Raw genomic sequence first — 26721 nt, 5'->3', positions numbered from 1 at the left:
ATCATATATTTGTAACCTACGCGATGTAGGCTAATGTGAGAAGAAAATAAATTGGGAGCCTTCACTGAAAAGGGGGGGGGGGCAAAAGAATTTAGTTAACAAGTTTTGTCCTGAAGAAACAGAAAGACAAGAAATTATGGAATTTCGCTTACACCGCAACATTTCTCACTTTGTTCAAAATGCCGTCAGCATGCAATCACTCGCCGCAGTTATTAGTTTTATTCTCCTTATGTTTATGGCTCAGAGCTGCCTCCTCCTTGTCTCGTTAGCATTTAGGAAACTACGCGATCACACTTCACACCTCTTCTATCTTGTGTACTTGCAGGGTGGCTCGCAACAATGCTCTTAAGATTTCATTTTGCAGGGTTGTTTGCACGACATCCAGAGGGGGCCTGAGAAGCGACCGATCTTCTCTGGTTACGGAATTTACTCGCACAAATCGCGAATACCGCTCCTCACGGTTAGGCTGTAGTGCAGCCTGCGTTTCAGGAAAATTGCGCATGATCTTAAAGTCTCTGAAGATCAGTCAGAATACCAATCCTTTACAATTTTTACGGCACGTTTCTACGCACAAGAAGAAAGTCACTAACATAAAAACTGAGAATTCATTGCATTAACCTTGCTTTATCATCATCATCAGCCTATCTCTATGTTCAGTACAAGAGGAATCCCTCTCCCTCGGATCTCCAATTACGCCTGTCTTGCGCTAGCTGATTCTAATTTGCGCATGCAAATTGCCTAATTCCATCACCCCGCCTCTTTTTCTAACGTCCTCGACTGCGATTCCCTTCCCTTCGCAGCCTTTCTGTAACTCCAGTGGGGCACCCGTTCTCGACCCTATGCATTATTTATCCTTCCCGGCTCCATTTTCTTCTCTTATTCTCAACTAGGATTTCGGCTATCCCCGTTGGTTATCTGATCCACACCGTTTTCTTCCTGTCTCTTAACGTTGCGCCTAACATTTTTCGTTCCATCACTCATTGCGCGGTCGTTCACTTGTTTTCGAGCTTCTTTGTCAACCTCCAAGTTTCTGCCCCATATGTTGGCACCAGTTCAGTATTTTTTTTCAGCATTAGTGATAGGCTCCCAGTCAAGATTTGGTAATGCCAGCCGCATGCACTCCAAGCCATTTTTATTCTTCTGTATATTTGCTTCTCATGGTCAGAAACCTCTGTGGGTAATGGGTGTGGATCGGTGTGGATCAGATATATACGATAAGCGTATCCCTGTACAGACTTTAGAGGTTCACTAGCAATCCTGAATTTTCATTTCCTTGCCAGGCCATGGAACATGATCTTTGGCTTCTGCATATTTATCTTATTAATATTAATCTGCATATCACCTTACTAATATCTTATTTCTAAACTCGTACCTCGGGCATTTCGTCGGCGATATTGTCGTACTCGCATGGATCTTCGACCAAGTCGAAAAGACACGGTGCCGCTTCAGAGTCGCAGTGTGTGTGAACTTCCACGTTCCTGCTGCCACAGTCCAAAGGCGCCGAATAATGAACCCCCTCCGGCATAGGTTTCGTCGGTTCTCCACAGATGGGGCTCAAGTCACCATGGCTGCGAAGTACTCGTACGACGACAGAAGCTCTGCACGCGTCCATGGCCCTACCGGCTGAGTTTCCGTCGGGATCCTGGCAACCAGCTGTACAAATCCAGCGGTCACTCTGTCCATTGAGGCTGGTGCCAATGACCAGCTTGTATCGGCCATGTATAATGGCCGAGTTGTTCAATATCGGGTCTATGTTGATTAACAGCTCGTTTCTTGGCACTTGACTTTCAGGGTAGCGAAATGAGTGCAGGTGGCTGACGCCGTCCACGTCTCCCAACTCTCCCACAGATCCTCCTGCATAAGACGCACTGACATAAGTATCGTTCATTCAAGTTTGTATTTCAATCCGCTAGGCTGTGGAGTGAAAACACTACCGTTATCAGGACAGATATATTAAGCAAACATGGTCTGTTTCGTGTAATATGGTGTAATAATCTGGTGTAATATGTAATATAATATCGTGTAATACATAAACATGATTCGTGTAATAGATATATTTGTGCGCTTGACAATTATGATATATTTTTTTGTATTCGTACTGATATGATCGTCGTTCGCTTTCTTCCCGTCCTGCTCGGGTTACCATGCTGTGAAAGTGTCTAATAGCTTACCTCCTAGCTTCATCACATACTTTGCTACTCAGTGGTGCCAGCGGCAACTGAAACGAAATTATGCAGATCCATCAGACACGTTCGTATCTATGTGAAGCGAGGTTTTGCTTAAGTGGTTAATTACGTTTTATAAAATAAGCTTCAGGCATATAGTCGTGTTTATTGTCATGATATGCAATATGGTACGTCATGAAATCTATATGTTTGCTATAGCATCGATTGCTATAGCAAATTAGTGGACAGCTATACGAAGTAACGATAGTAGTTTCATCAGCCGTATAAACATGTAAACATAGGCACACTAACTAGATTACCAATCATGGTGTCAGGTGCAAACAAGCAAGCATGAACACATCTGACTCGATGACCACGGAAACTCACTGCTAAAACGCTGGTCTTAGGAAATGCGGCAGCAGCAGCGAACGAAGTGACATTCGTGCTAGCCGTCGCTTCAACGGACAGTGAGCGACGGGAACACACAACAACCACAAAGCTATCAGCTGCCGAAGCACCTGCACTCTGCCATGAACGCAGGTCGCTCTCAAGATACGGGCGCGCGACCGCGCGCGACCACCATGCTTCCCAGACTGCAGACTGATTCCATTATCAGTTATTCTAGGCTTTATTTAATCACTGGCGGGAATTACCACCCCGTCTGTACTAAGTGCGACCATGGAGTGTTCGCCACTCGGGCACACAATCTCTGGGAATGCGAGGGTAACCCTCCTCCACAATCGTTACTGCCAGCTCCCTCCGAGAAGGGTTGGAACCAGCTGCAGACAAGAGCAGGCAATAAAACGCAACCCGCACTGCTCTCGTTGGCCCAAGACGTCGCCCCCACCTGGGAGCCACACTAGGCCCTACGTGCCCTAACTTCCTACCCTACAGTGACAAATAAAGTTTCTCTCTCTCTCTCTCTTGCCACATGCGCAATTTCAGCCGGAGAGAACGCTACCCCCCCCTCGCACCTCACAACGTTGGGTGCCTCGCGCGCTGGAGAAGTTGGCACGCTTCCTCTTCGCATTTGGCCCTTTGGCACGGGCGAGGTTGAGCCGCCATCATCGGCTCCTGGCACATACAGCGTATGGCGCGCGGCGACGGTGTTATCGTCTTTGGACTTCATACGAAACCTCACTTCGACGTCGACGCCCACGCCCATGCCTACGGAAGAAATGCGCTTGGAGTGGCAGTATAATTGCTATCGCAATAAAAAGTAAGTGTAATGTTAAGATACCGAAATACACCGGTGCAAATCAGAGAGCAAATGCAGATAACCAATATTCTAGCTGACCTTAAGCGAAAACATATTAACCTATTACAATTACAGTTATTTCTCTTTTAAAAGAAGTCGCAGTTTCGCCCACAAGGCGAAGCGTCGATTGCGATAGAAAATTAGCAGGCAGCCATACGAAGTATGGATAGTGCTTTTACCAGCCGTAACAACTTATAAACATTCACTTGCTAATTAATTAGCAAGCATGGCTCCAGAGCGCACAGCAAACATGAACACATCCCACTCGATGATCCCGGACACTCGCTCTCAAAACGGTAGCATGAGTAAGCGCTTCAGCAGCAGCGAACAAAGTGACTTTCGTGATGTCTATCGCTTCAGCGCAAATTGAGTGCCAGAAACACAGCGTGCGCACAAAGCGACGAGCCATAGACTGCATCTGGACTCTGCCCACAACGCATAAAGCTCTCAAGATACGGCTGCGCAACTGCGCACAGAAGCCACATAGGCAGTTGCAGCCAGATAGAAGTGGTTCTGGTGGGAAAGGAGGAGAGGCTGGCACTATCTTCTGCAACCCATGCGGGAGCACGGCTCAGCGCCAGCAGGGTGAGGGAGATGGGATTGAAAGGAAGAAAGGGCAGGAAGGAGAAAGGCAGAGGGTCGTCCCAGCAGCATCAGAGCAGCCCGGCCGGGAAGGCCCAGTGGGTTCGAGCGGAGGAGTAGGCTGGAGGTAGAACGTATCGGAGGTGGCCCAGTAGAAGTGAAGTAGTGGCGGATCAGGAAGCCCGAGGTGGTGGGATGGCCGTTAGGCCATCCTTCTTTGTAGAAATTTTCTATAGTCTCGCCGAGAGCCCCGACGAGTCGAGGTACTCGACGACACTTAGGAAGGCTGGTAGCTGATTACGACAGAGGAAGAGGATATCTTCCTGTCGTGAACATGGGAGCCCCAGGTGGTGGAACTCTTGCAGAAGTCGGCCGCGGTGCTGCAGGTGAGCACGGCAGGCCAGCAGGAGGTTCTCCGGAGTCTCTGGTTCACCACAAGAGGCACCGGCTAGCGAGGTGGCTTTCCCAAGGCGGTGCCGGCGGGCTGCCGTCCAGTAGCAGCCAATTCGCATTCGGAGCAGCAACGAGGCATCCCTTCGTAGGAGGCCGTGCTGCGGAAGAGGCCGTGGAGGCCGGCCCAGGGATACCCGTTTGTCCGGGTGGCAGCCATAGTAAAACGCCACAAACCTCCCTGCCCTCCCCCCGGTGTCTCGTGGGTGACGAAGACGGCGCACTTCCTCTACGCTGTCCTCCCTTTCGCACGGGCGAGATTGAACCACGACCGTCAACGACCGTCGTATCCCCTCCCACGCTTTCACTGGCACATGCGGCTTAGAGCGCGCTGAAACGGCGTTGTCGCCCTTGGACTTCATACAGATCATTACGGCGATGCTGACGGCGACGGAATGCGCCTAGAGTGTCCATGTAATTTCTATCGTCATACAAATTATGGCAGAACTCGTCTCACGATGACTGCCGGGGGTAATGCGAATAACAATCGAGCAACATAGCGACAGACCACATTCCTGAAGTCACATTTATTTAGCACGTGCAGTAGTAATTCTGAGACTTGTTGATTTTTCTATACGCAACATACTACGATATCATCCCACTTTGCTGTGGCACTCGGTTGCCAAGGTGACCTTGTCATGCCTCCATGACCATGAAGGCACGATGACGACTGTATGACGCTCACGCACTGACGATGGAATGAGGAAGAAGGGAGAAACCAATGGAACGACAAAGGCGTCTAACGACGAAGACATGCCGACAATGACATATCGATTATTAAATTATGACGATGGTATAACGACGACAAGGTGATGACGACGCCATGAGGGCAATAACATGACGACGACGGTGTGAAGACAACCGGATGAAGGAACGAGATAGACGACTATCGCAGAACCAAGACGGCATGGCGACTACGATATGACAACGGATGCATAATATCGTCGTGTGACGACGAAGCAATGGCGACGATCGCGTCACAACGATATATTAATTACGACTCAATGACGGCAGCATTTTTACAATAGGATGACAAACAAGGAATGACGTCGATGGATCGATGATGGTGGTGTGACGACGACTGCATAACAACAATTGAATCACGATACTGAGGTGATGACGATGGTAAAGTGACAGCGTGACGACGATGGCATGATGACCACGGTTTGCCGACGAATGCCTGCCGACGATGCAGGGACGGCGATGGCAAGACAACGGCATGAGGACAACGGGATGACGACGAATGTATGATGAGCAAGGCATGAAGATGGCTGCACCGCAAAACCTGTATGATGGCGACGGCTTGACGACGACGGTATTAGGAGAATCAGATGACGCAGCTGAGCAGACAATGATGGCATGAACACGACGGCATCACTACGACGGTTTGCAATGGAAGCATAATAGCTACTAAGATGACGGCCTCACAAGGGGGTCATAATCCTGACTGAATGAGGACAGTACGCTTAAATGGAATGAAAACAAAATGGGCATCAATGGAACAACGAAGGCGGTATGACCATGATGGAATGCCGTTATTGAAGTGATGACGGTGACAAAAGGATAGCGTAACGACCGCGGCATAAGGACGGCTGTGTGACGACAATGACGTGCAGATGACGGCATGACGACAGTCGGATGACAAAGCTGTAACGACTACGATGCAATAAGCACGATGGCGTGACAACCCCGAACATATAACTTGTAACCCATGATCTTTGGATGAGTGGGTCGGAGTATAAGTCATGACGGCGACAGCGTGACGAGTCAGATCACGAAGCTGTAATGATGACGATTGAACGACGATGACAGCAGCACTATGGCGCTGCGAGAACGAATGCATGAAGATTGTATAACCACGATTACGTGACCACGACGGCATGAGGAGTGTCGAAATGATGTCGATGCCACGACCACGTTGTCATCACGTCCAGGAGCCCATACGAAGTGGCCCAGGATAGTATACAAATTGGGTCACTGGGTCCGGGTAGATGACGTGACGATGAGGTCATGACGAGAGTAAGATGACCAGGCAGGAATTACAACAATACAACGACCACGGCGCCATTTCGACAAGGAGTACATACCTAGCTGCCCTGGCAGGTAGACAACTTGGGCCACTGGGCTAGCTTACGTAAAGGGCTATAGATATAGACATATATCTATATCTATCTATCTATCCATATATCTATATCTATTGATCTATATATCTATATCTATCGATCTATACATCTATATCTATCGATCTATATATCTATATCTGTCGATCTATAGATAGATAGATAGATAGATAGATAGATAGATAGATAGATAGATAGATAGATAGATAGATAGATAGATAGATAGATAGATAGATAGATCATCATCTTCAGCCTATTTTATGTCCACTGCAAGACGAAGGCCGCTCCCTGCGAGAGAGAGAGAGAGAGAGGGCTCTTTATTAGAAAAACAGAGAATTTTGCCGGTGCGTATATAACCGCTGGCATGCTACTCTGTATAGGGATGGGGGATGGGATTAAACGATTCCAGAAAGGAGTGGGAGAAAAAAAGGATAAAAGTAAATATGAAATATCCGAGTGGACCTGATACTAATATTTACAGGTGACATGGCGGGTAAATTTAGGCTTTTGTATAGGAAGGATGCAATTTTTAAAGCTTTCCTATTTGACCAATTTCTGTCAGGTATTTGAACAATAAATCCAAAACCCGTCGCTGTTTTGAAGGGCCGGGCATTGGACCTAAGATGCTCGGTAACGTTAACGGTTCGTGGCAAATCGTGTCCATCTGGTGCTCAAAAAATTGTCTCTCGTCGCGGTACGCGGGGCATTCTAGTAATATGTGCTCAATTGTCTCTAAGTTGCGACAGTTATCACAGTATGGGTTAGTGGTAAGTCCTATGCGGTACAGATAATTGTTCGTGTATGCCACGTTCAGTCGAAGACGATGGTACAATGTCTCTAAGTGTCGAGGAAGTGGTCGTGTAATTTTCGGTCTCATTTCTGGGTCAATGTAACGTAGGAAGTTATCTTTGTGAAGCGGCAGATTCAAGATGCGGTCTTTTTCTTGATAGGCATATTTTTTTGCCATGTTTGAAGCGTCAGCTTTTGTAAAATATGTTCTTTTGAACTTGCGGTATTGGAGTCCATTTCTGGCAGCTTCGTCCGCTCCTTCATTTCCCGAAATGCCGGCATGGCCAGGTATCCACTGGAACTTTATGCAATGCCCAGCAATCTTAGCCCTGTGGTGAAGATAAGCAATGTCAAATGCTGCTGGTCGATTATTGCAACGCTTGTGCCTGTTCCACATACTTTGTAGGGCTGCTTTTGAGTCTGTGAAAATCACCCATGTCTTTGGCGGCTGCTGTCGAAGTACATACACAAGGGCCTCCTTAATGCCATATAGCTCCTCTGATGTAGATAATGTCGCTCGCTCAAGACGAAGCGAGAATCGTTGCCCTGTAGAGGGAACAAAAAGTCCGCATGATGAACGATGTGGCGTTGTAGAGCCATCTGTGAAAATGTGCGTTGCGGCTGCGTATTCTTTGTGCATATATTCTAAAGCTATGTGATAAGTCGCTGCTTGAGGCATTTTCTTTTTCGCACTGATTCCAGGTATATATGACACGATTTCCAGTGGGGACAGTGTCCATGGTGAAATGTTTCGCGGCATAATTTGTGACGCCAGAGCAGGAATCGAAATAGATATGCTTCCGACGGCCTGCCCAAAGCTAGATGTAGCATGGGTTCTGGAAATATCCTTTAAAAAGTGAGTCTTCGTATGAATGACGTGGCGGAGGTGTATCCGAAGTGTCTCCTGCGAACATAGCACTTCCAGAGGCAGGCATCCAGCTTCTGCTACAGTCCCTGAGCGGGACGACCCCTTCGGAAGGCCAAGACATACGCGAAGGCAGGTGTTTCGTGCTGCCTCGAGTTTTCTCTTGTTTGTGGGAGATATTTTGTGCAGGATCGGGAGGTAATATCGTAGTGTTCCGTCGACGTAGGCCTTATGGAGGAGCACCATTGATCTACAGTTGCTGCCCCACTGTGATCCGGCTAAAAATCGGAATACGTGCGACGCCGAGGAAATCTTCTCACTCAGTTTTTTCACTTGGGGCGACCATGTGAGGTTCCTATCGATCGTCACTCCAAGAAATCTTTGCGTCTTGACGTATGGAAGGGCACGACCACCCAACACTAGTGGGTATCTTTCCATACACCTCCGCGTGAAAGCCATGACAACGCTTTTGTCGGGGGACAATTTCAGACCCCTTGGATTTAGGTAGGCCGATATATTTGCTAGCGCTCTCTGGAGGCCTTGTTGGGTGGTACTGCGGGAACGCGCCGCACTCCAAATGCAGATGTCGTCCGCATACAGTGTGATTTTGACGCCAGGGGGCAGGTTTCTTTTCAGATGGATGAGGGCTAAATTAAATAATACCGGGCTTAACACAGCTCCTTGTGGCACTCCCTTCTCGACGGCATAAAGCGCCGTGGGGCCATCCGAGGTACACATGAAAAGTTGGCGTCCTTGAAGATAGTCTTCAATCCATGCGTACAGCCGTCCTCCAAGACCAAGGGTTTCCAAAGCGTCAAGTATTGCTTTATGATAGACCGAATCATATGCTGCCTTAATGTCTAAAAATAATGCAGTAGGTATGTTTCCAGAGACCAATTCCTCTTCAATTGATGAGACCAAAGCAATGACATTATCAGTTGCGGATCTATTTTGCCGGAAGCCATTCATTTCCTCCGGGTAAACTTTTGCAGTTTCCAGGAACCAATTTAGTCGTTTGTAGATCATTTTTTCGAATAGCTTCCCTACGCAGCTAAGCAGAGATATGGGTCTGAAGGAGGCGTAATTTGTTGGCTGCTTCGCTGGTTTCGATATAGGAATGACTTTCGCAAGCTTCCATTCCGTAGGAACCTCCCCAGTTATCCATGAGGCGTTGTAGTACTCCAGAAGGCGTAGGCGAGATGTGTGGCATAAATTTGCGAGCGCTTCATAACTCACGCCGTCATGGCCAGGTGATGATCGCTTGTTTACGTCGCCGATTGCTGCCGTGAGCTCTTCGATGGTGAATGGTAATTCTAAGTCAGGAAGGGTAGCTCGATGTGGACTAGGCTGACGACTTGCAATTTGCCGCAAAGGTTGTGCCCCGTTGGAAAGGAGCCTGCAGTACTGCTCTGCCACCTCTTTCAGGGATGCGCGCTCATGTAATGAGAGGGCGATAAAAGGATAAAGCTGTTGCGGCTCTTTGCGAATGCCTCTGACGACTCGCCAGATTTTGCTCAGTGGTTGTCGTATGTCCAGTGCCCCACAAAAGTCCCTCCACCTATTTCGGTCCAGTTTGGTGAGGTAACGTCGTATATGTCTTTGTGCCCGTCGACAAGTTCTGAGGTCTTCGATATTCTTAGTACGTAGAACCTTCCTTTCGGCACGCCTTCGAATGGCACATAACCTTTCAAATTCCTCGTCGTTTGTTGGTACATTACAATGCTTAGTGGCAGAGCGGGTACTTTGTTTGAGGCAATGAGCTATTGTCGGTATTATTTCTGTATTCGTAGTCGAGGCTGTGATTACTTTGGCTACGGCTGCTGTGTAAGCTTCCCAGTCTACCGACTTCAGTTTCACTTTTCTGGGAGACGTCCGAAAATGAAGGGCAGAGATTAGGATCGGGTAGTGATCACTACCTCGAGTCTCGAAATCTGTACACCGTCCGAACATAGGGGCCACTTGACTTGGTACGAATGTGACGTCAATGCAGCTAACAGTCTTCGGATTTTTCAGGTATGTTATGCTGCCATCGTTCAAGGGCTCTATATTGTATTTTGCAAGAAGCTTCGCCAGCTTGGCACCCCGAGCACATGTATGCGAACTGCCCCAGATCTCGTTATGTGCTCCCTGCGATCTCCAATTACCTCTGTCCTGCGCCAGCCGATTCCAACCAGCGCCCGCGAATTTCCTAATTTCTTCGCCCCAGCTAGTCTTCTGTCATCCTCGACTACGCTTGCCTTCTCTTGGCACCCATTCTGTAGCACTAATGGTCTTTAATGGTAATTACGTAGGTTAGATTACCCAATGACAATCTAATATACGCATTACATGGATGGGCCAGCACCATTTTTTCCTATCTTTTAATGTTATGCCTAACATTCTTCGTTCCATCGCTTTTTGCATGGTCCTTAACTTGTTCTTGAGCATGGCTCAAAACGGCCGAAGTAGGCAAATAATGCGATTCGCATTAAAGAGACATGGGCAGGCCATGCAGTGCGCAAGGCAGATAATTGATAGACCGTTAGACTTGCAGAATGGTGCCAAGGGAAGGGAAGCACAGTTGAGGATGCCACAAAAGTAGGTGGTGTGGTGGAATTACGCACGCACAGTCTCAGACGTCACGTGTTTGGTGAATGCGGCGATAGAAAAACGAAGGGAATGGCTTCACGGAGAGTTTTTACTCGCCAATGCTGGATGTGTGACGTAATGCTCCCTCGTAGTTTACTTCCTTCCTTCATGATACCAATCGGGTGACTGGCGCGAAACCGTGGTGAATTAGCCATGGTTTAGCTTTACAAGAATTCATTCTCTTTAGTGTCATGCTGGGAAGCCTAAGAAACAAGCAGTCCAATCCCGCGCTGATGGTACGTAGTATTTAGTTTTAAAGGAAGGAGCTTTCTCTGTGAACCCTAGCGGACTTTCCTGGCCATGACCTCGCTGGATGCTGCTCTCTTGCCGAACAGCTCATACGTATACACGACAGTGTTATCATCTTTGCTATCGTTACAGGTGTCCCTGCTGGTCTTGTTTTCTACGGTGTTACGCAGTTATACAAGATATTGTACCTATATATGCTCATGGTAAGAAATATACCTAATCGTGATAACAATTTTTTTAAGTAAATCAAAACTTTCTTTATACACTTTCTTGGTTCGGGGTTTGACCTGTATACTTGGCCGTCTTTTTTTCTCGCCGAGTAAAGCGCACTTTGCTATTGTACTATCTTAAGCAGCGGCCCGCTCTAGTCGGCACGCTGGCCCTGGATACTGCATCACAAAAAACGCGGCCCATTCAAGGGCGCTATAACGTAAAACTTTTCCAAACTTTTATATTCCAATGCTGGAATCAGCCCTCCGCGATTGGCGAAAAACATTTTTGGGCCACCCTCACTTCACCTGTGTGTCACGAAAACAGCGATAGCTCTCCATCTGATATGACGCGTAGACACTGATTATGCATGTTTCAAGCGAACGAAACAAAAGTATTTATTTCTGATTCGACGCCTTTTCGCCATTAGCCCTCGGCTATTGGTCAAAAGTTTTCGTGCTGCACCCACTTCACCTTTCTGTCACGCGACGTGACAATACGGCAAAAACACACCGCGTCAAAGTAACGTGTACGCCTTAAAGATGCATTAATATGCCGAACAAAACTGAATTTTCTTCTGAATAGCCGCAGGCTATCCGTTCCGAAAGGAATAAAAGGTGGCTATCGCCGATCGCTGAGGCTACTGGCATCTGCCGGAGAGCATGGGTTTATTTGCGTGTGAAAAGGCTTCGTGCATGGCCGTGTAACGTTTTCGAGCACTTTCGGCACGTTTAGGACCTCATTCTGCCAACTCTTCTTTGCTGAGGATCCGTCTTAGCGTCAGTCTTAAGCTTCCGTTGCATGCCGCCGCGATTGTCGACGAACCACCGTAAGCTAAGTAATGGAAAGCGGACGAATCACAGACGCCGGCACCACCTTCCTCATCCGGTTATCAATTTTCAGTGCAGTGGTTCGGCCTCATCGAATCCCTTTCCGCTTGAGCGTGCTCTTTGCCTCTTGTGAGCCAATTAGATAAGACAAGCCACTCAGTGTAGGCAATGCTATTCGTTCTTCAAGCAAACAAAACTGACTTCGTATGAACGAGGAGAGCGTTTGATTGGTCTGTTGAGACAACCTTGTGGGTGACCGCTCCATGCTTGCGTCACCGGTTACGCAAATTTGACGTCAGGAGATTGGAATGAAAACATATTAGAATAGATTTACGTTATAGGGCCCCAAGAGACAGTGTAACGTACCGTAATGTGGGTCACGTGGCGTATTTCTCAGCGTCTTGCCGTCTCACACGAAGGCAGATAATTGCTATGATGCGAAACGCTGCGAAGAATAGAATTATTTACATGGAATTTCTTCACCAGATTCACAAAAGCTTCGCTTATCATATGCCAACGTGTGGGTTTGATGTGATATCATAATTTAAAGTGTAAATATCAAAATGTTTGTACTCGGGAGCCCAGATTATTTATTGGCAGAAAGTTCTATAACAGCGCTCACTGTCTATCAAATTATTTCATCGAAACACCATGTCTTCACTTAACGAGTGTCGAGGCGTATCGCAGTGACGCCAGAAACTACCAAATAGGCGAAATCAATCTTACGCAGGTAGTGTCCTCCATAGCAGCAGTTGAAGTTCTCTAAAGGTGGTGTTTTTTTTCAGAATACTAGTTTGCGCTAATTCTTAACAGCTCGTTGTAAAAACCAATGCTCCTCAAATACTGTTGGAATATTTCAAGTTAAGAAAAAAAGCCAAATTAAATATGATTCGTCACTCGAGACCGGCCATCAAAGCGTTCGAGAGAGGAGTCGCCTCCGACCATGCGTTACACGTGCTCCACGGCGTCGATCCTAGTATCCTGAAGCACCACACCGTCATCTGATTTCCCGGCCACTTGCGAAACCTCAACAAGACAGCCTACGACGCTTGGCGCACGCTTACCGACCGCGCAATCACCCCCGTGCAATCGCCTCTCGACGAGTTGGAGACGAACAGGGACGCCCCAGTAACGTACAACGAAATCACTAAACGCTTTTTTCTTTTTCCGCTCCCGCTCCCTAAACGAGACTGGCCGCAGACGCTAACGCTACGCTTGTTACAGACACATACCTGTCCTAATCCCGCCACATTAGACATCATCTAGCCGGACATCTGCCTCGACGGGAGCCCAGACGGGAGCCCCTCGAGCGTCAACAAGGCGACACTCGTACCCGTGCTCTGGGAGTGTAGAAACGCTCCGCCCGAGTCTACCTCGGACAAGTGAGAGAAGGCCCTACGAAGCTAGCTACGCCAACATCAGCGATGGGCCGGATCCAGCAGGCCTGCGCAGCGGCCGCCAGGTACTCCCTGTCAGTCCCTGCGTGGGAGACGCCCGCTGCGCGCTGACGCGCCTCCTGCTGGGCCTTCATTAACGTTTAGCCAATCTAATCATCGCTCGAAGTGACACCTTGTGATCGACATTCGTTCAGGCCTCAAAGTGAACGAAATAAAACTTGAACAAGTCGTACGCACGACAGCAGGCCGTTAACACAGACATCCGTACTTACACGGAACTGCGAAATATTCGGAACTTTCTAAAAACAAGCAAGACCTTGCTTTATCCAATTTGGTCGTCTTATACGAATAGTCACCATAAGTAAATGCGAACATTTTTAAATTTCGCATATTTCAGAATCGGAAATATGATTGTTCATATATAATATGGGAGTGGAATTTACGATAAACGTCGTCCCTTCGGTCGAAGTAGGCATGGAACATGAGGATTTACATATTTGAGTAGGCAATGGCGCTCAGGCACCGTGGCATCGCCGTCTAAGCCACAATTATTCGCACTCTGAAGAGTTCCGAAAATGCAAGCAAACTACAGAATAGTTCTTAATGCCTCATTCATTCATTTCAAAAGCAAGGCTTCATACCGTGCAACAATGTGACCGAAACTTGCCAACATTATTGATGAGAACATTCATTAATAATTATTCTGAGAACAACTGTTTGGTACAGGAAAACTATTGGAAAAGTTATTTCATATTCGATTCGCTTCTTACACTTTACAATTCCTATTTGATTATGTTTCCAAAAATTGTGCAGAATATATCAACAATGGTTATAAATATATAAGCGAGTAGCCGAATACTTCAAGAACGCTATTCGACTTAATAAAGGGATAATCTAGTTGACGGCGTACATTTGTTACTCTTAGGACATTTATGCAGCACTTCTGATTTTATTGCGTAATTGCGTAAAGAATACCGCCGTTAATTAGCACATGTGTGGCCATAGAACAGAGCATATAAGCCGATTTGTCATTTGCGTGTTCTCTCTAGTTGCGCGAGCACCGGCTTGAAAGGCAGCTGCCGTCCTCTTCTCCCGTTGGAGCACTCTGCCGCCGAACTGCCAACGCCACCGCACTTGCCTTCACTCTTCTCAGTTTACTGTTTCTCTCTTTTCCACCATCTTTTCCCCAAACACAGCCTGTGAAGTTTCGATCTGGGTATGAAACAATAACCGTGGTTTTCCTCTTTTTGAAGCCATAGCTGTAGCTCTCTCTCTCTCTCTCTCATACACACACACACAGCTCATATGAGGCGAAAGCAGTGGTGGGAGAAGGGTATGGTGGTCCTTGCTGAGCACTTAACAAAATCATCTAAGTCTGCAGACGCCAGAAAGATCACATGCGACAGCACGTGCACCTCAATAGCTGAATAGCCAGGTTCGGCTGAAAGAGCTGGTCGGCATTCGGCGATGAGCGCGCCCTGCAACTCGTTTAAGCGAGACGCTCGCCTTTTCTATTGGCGCCTTTGTTTCGCAAGTCCTCCCGCCAACGGCCAACCAAAAAAGCGGAAAAAAGAGGCAAACAAAGCTACTCGCTTTAGAATTTATATTCGCACGCTCCCATACGCTCGTTTAACGATGCCGCTCGTGATGACATGCTCTGTTTATCGCTGTCACTGATGATCGGCTAAGCTTTTTACATATTCAGTGCTTAGCTGCTGAAAGGCAGGCATGCAAACACGGACACAAGAACCAACGAAAACGTCAACACAAAACGTGTCGCTTCCTTTTGGCGTCCGTGTTTGCACGCCGGCCTTTCAGTAACACTAATCCAGATAAATCTTGCTGAAATTTCAGTTGTTTCGTTACTCACTGTTGCTGGGGCAGCGCTCTGTTCAAACAGCTCACCTGCCATCTCATATAACGTGGGCAGCCAGTCGGTAACGTGGAAGAAACGCTCATAGACGGACCCAGGCCCACGCCAAAGAGACTGGGATGTCCACATCAGCCCAGGCACGCGAACACCTCCTTCCCAGAGGGTATCCTTCTCTCCCTTCAGTGGCCAAGGGGAAGCTGCGTCCATACCAAAGGGCGTCGAGCAGGCGCCGTTGTCCGATGTGAATACGAGGACGCTGTCCTCCAGCAGGCCTTCCTCGTGGAGTGCCTTGAATACATCGCCAACCGACTCGTCCAGGGCAGAAACCATGCCTGCAGGTGTAGTCAGTCGGTTGTACTGCCAACAATGCGGTGAGCGAAATTGGTTAAGCTAATCCGTCCAGACAACACGTCCATCATTAGCATGGGGGATGGCATCGAGACCTCAGTGCGGCTGCGCAAGGCACCCAAGGCACAATGAAATCAAACTTTACATCGCTGCTCTCTTCCACGCCCACTACAGGTCAAAGGAGGACATAGATAACTAATGACGCCACCAGAAAAAAAAATGCAGCCCCATATATTGTGCACCGAGACCTACAATCGGTGGCAGTTTAACTGTTAAAGACCAAAGCCCATGCATTAACCGGAGTAGCCTTCGAAGCTTAGCGTAGGAGATACCATCCTTTTGTGTACAAGGCAATTGTGTTGGGAACTTTTATAGGTTCACAAGCACGCGTAGGCAAATCGTGGCGCTCACCTAGGGACGTAGAGGCGAAGCCAGAATTTCACGGACCACGGATTTTAGAAAACGTTACGATTCCCCAGCAGTATCTGACAGAATAAAGATTTACTTCTGCACAACACTACATTGTTCACAAATATACTAGGACCAGTTGGATCTATCATTACCGTTCTGCGTGTCCCAGCTGCAAAAATAATCGGTTTCGTGTCGAATGCCATGATCTGTAAAATTTGACGTCCCCTATTCCAAGCTAGAATATTGACTAAACTCATCTCAACTCATTTATTACGATCCATCTACTTGCAATGCTACGAAAAGGAGAAAAAAAAATGTGTCCTCTATGTGCTGCCGATACTAAAAAAATGGCAGACCTATCAAATTTTCCTGGACGTCTTGCAATGATATTGCTGGTTTCATATATGTGTGCAGTGGATCGCAAACAATGTATTCGACCGGGAAATGGAGCTAAAAATTACGCCCATGGGGAGCTTCCTAAAGCCCATCGTTGAGGTGTGTCTATGGTAGACTGGTTATGCCTCACCGGCGTACAGAGTCCTGTTGACGTGTCCGATGCCGTCGTAGCCACGCAGGTATATTTCGGGAACTTGTAGACGTTCCCTCTCGGTGGCAAAGTGTGGGGCCAAGTGTGCCACATAGAGAAACATCGGCTGTTGGCAAGCGAAAATTCGAACATTCTAATCAACACAACTTTAGATGAAGGTTACGCAATCACTGTTGCTTTCGCCGCTTTTCAAATATCCCGCCTGCATGTGCATGCTTTAATGAAGCAGTTCTACGCCTCGGAAAGCTTCAATGCGAAACGTAATTGCAGTAAAAATTACTGCGCTGTCAAAAGCAATCCTAATAAATGTGTCACTAATTTACGCATCGTTAACAAAGTGCCGCGTTGGCGTTATTCTTCGGAAGCGGATAATTTTTGCCGATAAATAATTCTTCGAGATCAACTTCTGAATAATTCGCTTTCTGAGCTTTCATAAACTCAACGATCAGAAGTATGTGACCTAAAATTTTGAGGCAACCTTCGAATGAAGGAGCGAAACAATGGAGGGCACTGTTCTTGTTTTTCGGATTTATGGTGGGGAACTTAGACTGCATCACTTTTTAAGCAGCCGCTATGCACCATGGCGCAAAGGTTTGCTTGTAACACGTAGGTTCACAGCGAGGCGGATACTTTAAAAGTTCTTTACACAGTGGCCGAAAAAGGATGCATCGGTGTGGAGGAAGCACGAGTCGTTTATGGTATTGCCTCACTCACCACCTAAGTTCGACATGTGCTGATTACTAAAACGTAAAAAGCCATGCAATCGCAGAGGCATAAATCTTGAGAAACTGGGCTGACACTCTACCGTGGCAGAAAGTAGCACAATGCACACGCAGCTATACATGTCTGGCAATTAAGGTATCGGTTGCATATTTGGTGAAGGACCGAAACTCATATATATCATCATTACGTCTTGCAGGTATATTTGTGTGTGTGTGCCGACTGTTTTAAATCGTCCAGTACAAACCTGCAAGACGTAATTAAATTAAATTATGGGGTTTTACGAGCCAAAACCGTTTTCTGATTATGAGGCACGCCCTAATGGAGGAATCCGGAAATTTCGACCACCGGGGGTTCTTTACCGTGCACCTAAATCTAAGCACACGGGTGTTTTCGCATTTCGCCCCCATCGAAATGCGGCCGCCGCGGCACAGGATTCGATCCCGCGAACTCGTGCTCAGCAGCCCACCACCATAGCCACTGAGGAACGACGGCGGGTTGCAAGACGTAATGATGATATATATATGAGTTTCGGCCCTGCACCAAATATGCGGCCGATATAGGAATATGATAAGAAGCCAACAAACAAAGACACCAAGGACAACAAAGGGCCCCTTTGCTGTCCTTACTAAGTATGCTGCCATAAATTTCGATCTACGAATTATAATCGCTAAGTTCGTAAGGAACATCCACTTAGGACGAATTCTCTGGACAGCATGAGTTCTGAGATATTTATTGTTTTTCAGCGAAAGTGTCGGACAAAATGCATTGGCTTTGAATGACTTTTTTAAAGAAACCGCTGTTTCTTGCATTGAAGCACAAAAGTAACTGGAACACGAATGCATTTTGACGGACGCTATGAAAATTGTAATCTCAGAATTGGTGCGGTCCAGAGAATTCGCGCCTTGCGAACACTACGGCTGTAATTCGTATATTGAAATTTATGGTGGAAAGTAATTTCGTGAATTTATGAGTGTAATTAGGTGAATTATTCAATTGAACGTGTTAATTTCTCGAAGAAGTAATGGCCGCCTCATTGAGTAATTTAGACCACGGGTTAAATTTGTGCTACCTGACATAGACAATCTGTAAAAACATGGTGCAGCTAAAAAAAATACAACAAATATATATATATATATATATATATATATATATATATATATTATGGCACGTAAGGACGACATTTTTCAAGAACATTGTTCCAATCCGTCAATTTCTTACACCCAGCTATTGCTACCAATTGCAACATTGGTTCTCTGGCACACAATAGGTGAAAACAAGTGCTGATGAAACGGCCATCTTGGAGTATATAAGTGAAGAGAAGCTTCAAGGAGGCTGTAACTGACTATTATGCAAAGGAACGGGATACATACTAAAAGGGCTTCGCTTCAAAGAAAGAAAGACATTGTTGTCTCTCGTAAGAGCGGCGGGGATGGATGAAGGGCCTGTGGCTCTGCTCGGGTCTATAGAAATAGCAGTGCTGGGGGTCTCATCACGCTGACAACACCCTATATTTAGGACGACCATGCATTTTGGTGGACTACACTTGCTTAGTTTTTAAATTAAAATTAAACGTGGACGAAGCTTACCCAAAGCCAACATACCTTTTCCTTTGGGTGGCTCCTGATAATAGACAAGGCCTCCTTATTGATGATGTGCGTATAATATGCTCCGTCATCTCTTCTGGACGGCCTAAGGTCACGATAAAAATCTAAGCCATATGGCATGTCAGGCTGCAAAAGGATATAATAATATTTACATACGCAATTAATTATCACGACAAATGGCAGAATAGGTGACTTCAGCCTTCAGTCAGCATAGGCAGCTCATGCAATTGATGTTTACTTAGTGAAACACTTTGCTATGACAAATGACGTTTACTGAAGCAACATCACAAATAGTTTTGGTCTAAGAATGAACACGAAAATAGGCTGCTCGAGCCAAGCTGCCAGAGCTAGCGACCTCATTTTTCATAAGTAAAGAATGAGGTTATTATACAGAAATTTTCGTGCTTCGTGCGTAGCCGCTTTGGAGCGGAATAACCCTTCATTAACAAAGAACAAGTTGCAGTCTCATGAAGCGTAAGTCTCGAAAGCCACGGAAATGTTTTATTACTGAAATTTTCATGCTATGGATTTACACATTTGTTTGAAACAAAATGCATTTTTTTTCATATAATGAGAATGCAAAATTTACTTGATTTGTTCAAGGCAGTTGGCTGGCTTGATAACTTGATAACTTCAGGCGTCACAAGTTCAGAACTACATATATCTGTATCCGGTATGGTTTAGCCATCACTGTCTTAGGCAGACGTATGTGATGCAGCAAGTGGCTAAGGGAAAACATGGGGAAGTCGGGAGATGGAATTTCAAGACGATGGGAAAAACGAAAACAAGGTATAAGCGGGAGCCAACGTTTCGACAGTGGACTTGTCTTCTTCAAGGCGACATATGCTTTCCTCGGCACAGTGTTTAGAGGTAGGGTCCTTCTATCGGGGATAGGGGGCAAGGCGGGTGGGTGCCGCAACGACCGAAGGTGTGTTAGCGGTAAGGGTGTAGAATTGAGAATCAAGAGGTGCTGTGTACAAGGCCTGTGACACGGCCGTGTGTCAGTCGACGTGTCAACATCCGTGTGCACAGCACCCCTCTATTATCTGCTTCGCTGGAGGTCAGTGGGCTATCGGCTCTCAGAAATAGATAATAAGAGGAGCGGCAGAAAACGGTGCTCGTGAAAAAAAAATTGCTGAGATGGAATAAATATAATAATAAAAGCAAAAAAGGGGAGGCTTCAATGTTCCTTCAGTAAGAAACAATATATCGGGGAAACAGGACAAACAATGTACGTCAGAGTAAACAGACATCGCGCGGACACAGCTAACAAGCTTCTCCAAGCCTCACCGAGCATTTCAACCAACCAGATCACGTCTTTTATGAACTTAAACTCTACATCTTATAGTGAAATTTCCGTTCTGAACGAGAAAGAAAATACAGAGAATCATACCTTGTCCATAATTTCAAAACATTGCAACCAATAGGCATAAACGTTTCAAAAGGGAGCTTTAGAATCTATTCGTTATGCTAAATTTCAAGCTATAGACAAACACACTTAGTTTGGTTGCTTAGTGGTCTTTTTCCTCCCCCTTTTTTGCTTGTCTTTACATATGTATTCCATCTTAGCAATAATTTTTTCTTTGACGAGCGTCGTTTTCTGCCGCTCCTTTTGTTATCTCTTTCAAAGAGACGATAGGCCACGACTAGATGATGTGCACACGGTCGTTGACACGCTGGTTGACACACCGCCGAATCATCGGCCATGTGCAGAGCACCCCTTTATTCAAAATTCTACACCCTCGGCGCTATCACACCTTCGGTCATTGCCGCAGCCGCCCGTCTTACCCCTTCTCCCCTTTAGAAGAATCTTACCTATATATACTGTGTTGAGGAAGGCATAGGTCGTCTTGAATAAGAAAAAGTGCACTTGTCGAAACGTTGGTTTGAATTCTTTCTCGTTTTGCTCAACAATTGGTTAAGTGCTTTCTTCCGGAAACGTTATGATTGGAATCGAATATTTTGGTTTATGACAAGAACTCGGGGATAACATATTCTTGCCTTCGCTTCTGTGACAACCTGAATAGGACTTGCACTCAATAGTTGTCACACATAACTTGATTTGAGCAAATTTAGTATTGTATCCATAAAGTTCCTTTCAGGCGTAGTAAATATCACTAAATGCTCGCATTTCCTCAAGGGTTACAAAGAAACGTGTTTCTCAATTATTGCTGCCAGTCTTACGCCGAAAAAGCATGCATTCAGGCCATAATAATTGTCAGATCGCATTACAGCTTGCGATATATAACTTCAAAGCGAGCTTACCACGCGTCGATCGTGAGTGTAGTAGTCGACGAAGCCGCCCCAGGATCCCACATGACTAGAAAATCCCCTTCTCGTAGGTGTGTACTCAGTTTTGTGAAAGCCGAGATGCCACTAAAAGAATACATTCAATGAGTACGGCACCTGTAGAAATAGCTGATTTTACGTAAGCCACGAAATATTTGTACCTATAGCAAAGATTAGAAGCTGGGAGAGAAAATATTGTGGGTGTGGCTTCAGGTTGACTGCTTTCTTATTGAAACATGTCTGCATATGTTAGGAAAGATTTATCGTCAGCGTCTTTCGCCAGTTTTCTTGTGGTTACGCAATAAGTAAGAGAAGTTGAAAAAAAGATTAACATTCCTCATCCTTCAAATGGCGACAAATCTACACGAGGTAAAATTTATCACATGTCACGCCAGATGAAAGAACTGCTTGAAATGCAGAAGACGAGAAAGGAACACTCACCTTTCCAACCATGTAGGACGTGTAGCCTAGTCCATTCAGCCATTCTGGAAGCAGTTTCAAGTACAGAGGCAATCCTCGGGGCTCATTCTGCATTATTAGGTGATGCTGCATTCCTGACCACGGAAATTATGAAGAATAAATATTTTGAGAAGTATAGCTCCAGATCACATGATGAAACAGCGCCAAGGACAAACACAAAAATAAGAAATAACAAATGAACGTCCTGACTTTCAACTAAAGTTTATTGTAGTGAAAAAGCGTACAAAACTTTGAATATGCGCCATCTCGCGAAAACACGAGAAACATGGCAGAAATATCTAAGTAAACAGCAACCGCAGCACCAAAAGTGCAAATTTAGTGGAAACGACGCATTCACAGAGGCCTATGCCATGAAAATTGTGCCAGACATGAATACTAAAGCTACACTATTTTTCCGTTTCTAAGTGCGCTAGACTGTTGGCTTACACAGTTGTCTTGAAGGCTGTAAATGTGAAACGCTTCTATAATACCCAGATAGGTTAACTATGATCGCGGGCCAGGATGTAATTATAACAAAAAGCAGGAGTGCAGCCACACTTTTTCAAAGCTCCGCTATGTGAAAGTAAACCTACTCATTCCCTCTTATTCTCACATTCATGCATCAGCCGCTTTGACCAAAATAAATTTTTCTTAAAATAGTAGCAGCTGATATACAACAGCAACTTTGCATGGGACAACGAACTGGCATTTATTATTACCAGATTCCCCAGACCACTGTTCTCTACCCTTAGCTTCAACAAGATTTCCTACTCCGGGCAACGTTATTTTTATTTTAAGTTTTGGGGTTTTACGTGCCAAAACCACGGTTCGATTATGAAGCATGCCGTAGGAAAGAACTCCGGAATAATTTTGACCACCTGGGGTATCTTAACGTGCACAGCATGCACGGTACGCGCGCGTTTTTGCATTTCGCCCCCATCTACGCGCACCCGCCTCGGACGGGGTTTGATTACGCAAAATCATGCTTAGCAGCGCAAAGCCAAATCCATTAAGCAACCACGGCAGTCCGAAAACGCTGTCACACTGTGCAACTGTTTGCAATAGTATTTAAGGGTTGCGGCGCTTTTTACAGTGCCTTGGAGGTACGTTGTGTAAGTTTGACGCATTTATATGCACTCAATCATACTTCACACCTAGAGGGGGCTATATTACTTTTCGTCGTGAAGTGCGCTGCGCAAGTAAGGTGACACACTCTAACATAATGTGATCAGGTATCTTGCAGGAGCCGCAAGGCACAGATGATTCAATGTGGACAACTCCTTCTGGGTAATGGTTCGCATACTAATACAAAAGCGACTATTCGATTAAATAATAGTGTTTTAGGATGACGAGGCAAGCCTCGACCAATCGACTCGAGGAGGCGACTATTAATTTGCAACACGCTGATCTATGTGCTGCGCGAGAAGGTGTCGGTGAATCAACTGACAAACACCGCATGGCCCGTTTCCCAGCATTCGCCTGCATCGGCGCGCCGTGCATTTCGAAGGACACGCGTAGGATACGCGGGCGCGGCCCTCAGTGGATATTAGTGTCCTCATAGAAGCGCGAAAGGCGGGTCCCAGCGCAGTACGCGACTTACACATAACTCATTTCGATGGCGGCAAAGTCTTGTGCCACTAGTTGAGTCTGTGCTACACGTGTCATGGCGCCCTTGGACGGAAGAACACGAAGCTGCAGAAATTTTGCGTCTCATCTTTACGCGAAAGCGTCAGTGGCCCATTGAGCGAAAACGCTGAGGTGTCTGTAGCAGGAGAAAAAAGCGGTGCCTAACTTCCTATTGGCTGGGACGGCACATCACGATAGCGCCTCGCGCGTTCCTGACCCTGGCTCGAGCTTGCTGGCTCAGGCAGCACGTACAGGTATGGAGTACGAAGCACCTACACCATCGGCGGCGGCAGCCTCGGCAGTAGCTCTACGTCGGTGCTATGGGGCATTGACACCGCAGGCTGCTGCTGCTGGCTTGGGCAACACGCACCGTTACGGAGTGTGATGAACAATGAAGTGAAGAATAGCTTTTCTCTGACGACGCGTAGTGGCGCTACAAGCGCAAGACGCTATCCGCAAAGCCAAAGCACTATCTTAAAACTGTTCGCTTCTGCGTGCCCAAACGCTCACACCCGCAAAGCTGTTTAGGGCCCCAAACTTTTGGGGCCTCTATTTTAAAACTCTCTATTAACGCAAACATTACTCGCAGTAACAGACAGTTTTAGTACTGCGTCAAGACGATATGCACGCACCACGCAAGCGCTTTGGGGAACGTAGGAGTGCGTGCCACGTCAGGGCTTTTAGTACTGGGAAATGCCTACGTTCGCAAGCGGGGGAGGGGGGGAGCGTTCTTAGACCATGTTAGACGCCGGGTGCGTCGGAGCGGGTTGGCCGCGTCCGCCAGTGCGTCGAACCATTGGTCGAACTATAGACGATGTTGATCTCGCCAAGGCGATGTAACCTGTGCGCGCGTTCACCCTACGTCAAACTATATTCAGGCCTTTAAAAGGCTCTACATTTAATGCAGATGAAATACACGAATATTATCGAGAAAAATGAAAACATCGTACTCGCTTTCTGAGGCTGGCACGGTCATTTGCGACGAACTGCGCCAACAGGAGGTCGAGCCTTTCACGCAAAGAGCGCATACTGAACACTTTCTCGAAAACAAAGTTCCTATTTTTGCTATGCATTCCCACCGCGCAGGATCTTGGAATGGCTCCTGCGCGTTCACTTTACGCAGAAAAGCCAAATCGCAGGCCATTGAAAAGTACAGCCTTCCGCTCGTCGCCTTTGACGCTGCCATTTTTGGTAAGCTCTTCTGTCTCGCATTCTCTCGAACAAATGAGAACCACGAGAGCAGCACACAAGCCTCCCTACGTACGCACGCAAGAATCGGATGCGTGCGCACGCAGCGGCCGCTTACGCATCACGTGCCGTTCGTGTTGCGTTCTGCACATGCGCACTTTGCACAACGTAGCGATCTTACGTAGCAATGCCGTTTCAAACGCTATGTATGCAGTAATAAAAACTAGGAGGACGCTAAAGCTTCGCCTTAAAGAGTGGAACGCGATGGCGTTATCGCACCCCGTTCGCGCCGCCAACTCATTCGCTCGGCATGCTCTTGAGCCAAAGACCAAACGTGTGCCTGAGCAAGCAGAACGAACCAAAGAACTCAGTGTCTCGGAGGGAGAAACGATCTACGCGAGTCAAACGTCGTGATCGGCACGGACAGGCGGGCCGGGACCCGCCATGAAAGCGGGCGCGATGATGGGGCTGACGCCTCGATGGGCTCGTCCTCTACCTCGCTTGGGAGCATCACGCAGACGCATGCCTGCTCGCGAGCAGCACGGCAGACATCGCAAAGGACGCTTTCCTACCAAACGCGCTACGGAGCAGTGCTCACGTCAGAGGCGTCCCTTCATCGGACGCTGCACCTAGGAATTGCGCTGTGAGCGGGAAGGTGGTGGTGGTACAAACTTTATTTAGTGAAGGCCAAAAAATGAAATGATAATTAGGATGCCGCCGTTCTGTGGGTGGCCTTCAGGCTGCCGGCCGTGGCCACTAGATCATGCCTGGCGGCGACTTCCGCTGCCCCAGATCATTAGCAGTAGCTTGATATCCGGCTTCGAGCTGGACAAAGCAGCCTCCCACAGCGGCGGACTAGATACTTGCCAAGAGAAATGGGGAGAGTGTTTCGGGCATGAATAGAGAATATGAGCATAGTCTGCTCATGGGTGTCTGCAGAGCATGTATTCAGGTGAGAACGTGCCGGGGTGAATAAGCGCAAGTCGGGCAGGAGAGAGGAAAGTGTGGGCCTGTAAATGGCGCCACGTGCTCTGTTGCAACTTAGAAAGGGATTTGTGAGGGGGAAGGAGGGATAGGAGAGAGTTGGGGTAATGAAGGGTGATGTCATGGAAGGTGAGGAGGGAGTCTCGCGTGTCCATTCCGGAGTGGAGGGGGCCAGCTCGGTCTGTCATCTCGCGAGTGATGGAATTTGCTGCCTCGTTGCCAGGGTGCCCCGCGTGAGCCGGAACCCAGAGGATCTGGATGCAACGAGAAGGGGGAGGGGAGTGCTCAAGAATGCTGAGCGTAGAGGAGGAGATGCGACCCTTCGCAAAGTAGTGGACTGCAGCTTTGGAGTCGCTGAATATGAAACGGGCCGGGGTAGTGGCAATGGCGACCGCAATAGCTGCTTTCTCTGCGGCAGTGGAGGTGGGTTCAGGTATAGTGGCAATGGTCAGGGGAGAAAGTGTATTGGAACTGGTGGCAAGGGCGTAGGTGGGGTGGGACTTGTATGGCGCCGCATCGACATATATAACATTAGACTGTGTGCCATACTGGCGCCAGAGGGTGGAGGCGTGTGCAGAGCGGCGGGCGGCGTGATGCTCAGGGTGCATGTTTGTTTCTGGGAAGCGGGTTGACAGTGAGCATGGAAGATACAGAGGAGGGTAAGGGGTGGGTTATACAGGCAGGGGACACAGGGGTCAAGCGGAGGGAAGAGAGGAGGGCTCTACCAGAGGGGGTGCGAGAAAGCCGGTCGAGTTGAGCCGTGCGATGGGCATCCACAAGCTCTGAAAGAGTATTGTGGACGCCCATAGCCAGTAGACGAGAAGTGGGGGTGTAGGTGGGGAGCGCAAGGGCCGACTTGTAGGATTGGCGGATGAGACAGTTTACCTTGTTTTACTCGGCGCGAGGAAGACAAGGTGAACTGCGGCTGAGAAGAAATGCCTGGACAAGACGACGGAGGTCGTGCTCACGCATGCCATGGTGCCGGTTAGCTACACGCCGAATAACTCGGACGGTCTGGTGTACAGGGGTAGTTAGGCGGGAAAGGACAACAGTGTTCGTCGTTGAGTTGGAGAAGGAGACCTAGAGTGCGGAGGCAGGAAACAGAAGGGACAGAATGCGCGTCAAT

The 26721-nt window shown here is 47.3% G+C and overlaps 1 protein-coding gene across 4 annotated transcripts in view; it reads right to left on the bottom strand.

The window, feature by feature from the left end:
* LOC126540424 (arylsulfatase B-like) overlaps nucleotides 1-26721 on the bottom strand; it is a 62468-nt gene that overhangs the window by 11758 nt on the left and 23989 nt on the right. For 3 of the 4 annotated variants that reach the window (XM_050187236.2, XM_055076021.1, XM_055076022.2), the window contains 6 exons: nucleotides 21780-21892; nucleotides 21315-21425; nucleotides 19047-19175; nucleotides 16702-16828; nucleotides 15449-15748; nucleotides 1373-1854 (listed from right to left, as the gene is read on the bottom strand). In XM_050187236.2, the coding sequence (XP_050043193.1) occupies nucleotides 1373-1854; nucleotides 15449-15748; nucleotides 16702-16828; nucleotides 19047-19175; nucleotides 21315-21425; nucleotides 21780-21892 (1262 nt within the window). The remainder of the gene's footprint in view (nucleotides 1-1372; nucleotides 1855-15448; nucleotides 15749-16701; nucleotides 16829-19046; nucleotides 19176-21314; nucleotides 21426-21779; nucleotides 21893-26721) is intronic. The other variant, XM_055076020.1, reaches the window with a different exon arrangement.

The sequence above is a fragment of the Dermacentor andersoni genome, chromosome 2, assembly GCF_023375885.2.
Source record: "Dermacentor andersoni chromosome 2, qqDerAnde1_hic_scaffold, whole genome shotgun sequence".
In the NCBI taxonomy this organism is placed as follows: Eukaryota; Metazoa; Arthropoda; class Arachnida; order Ixodida; family Ixodidae; genus Dermacentor; species Dermacentor andersoni.
The sequence above is the reverse complement of the archived record's forward strand: the minus strand, read 5'-3'. Positions and strand labels throughout refer to the sequence as shown.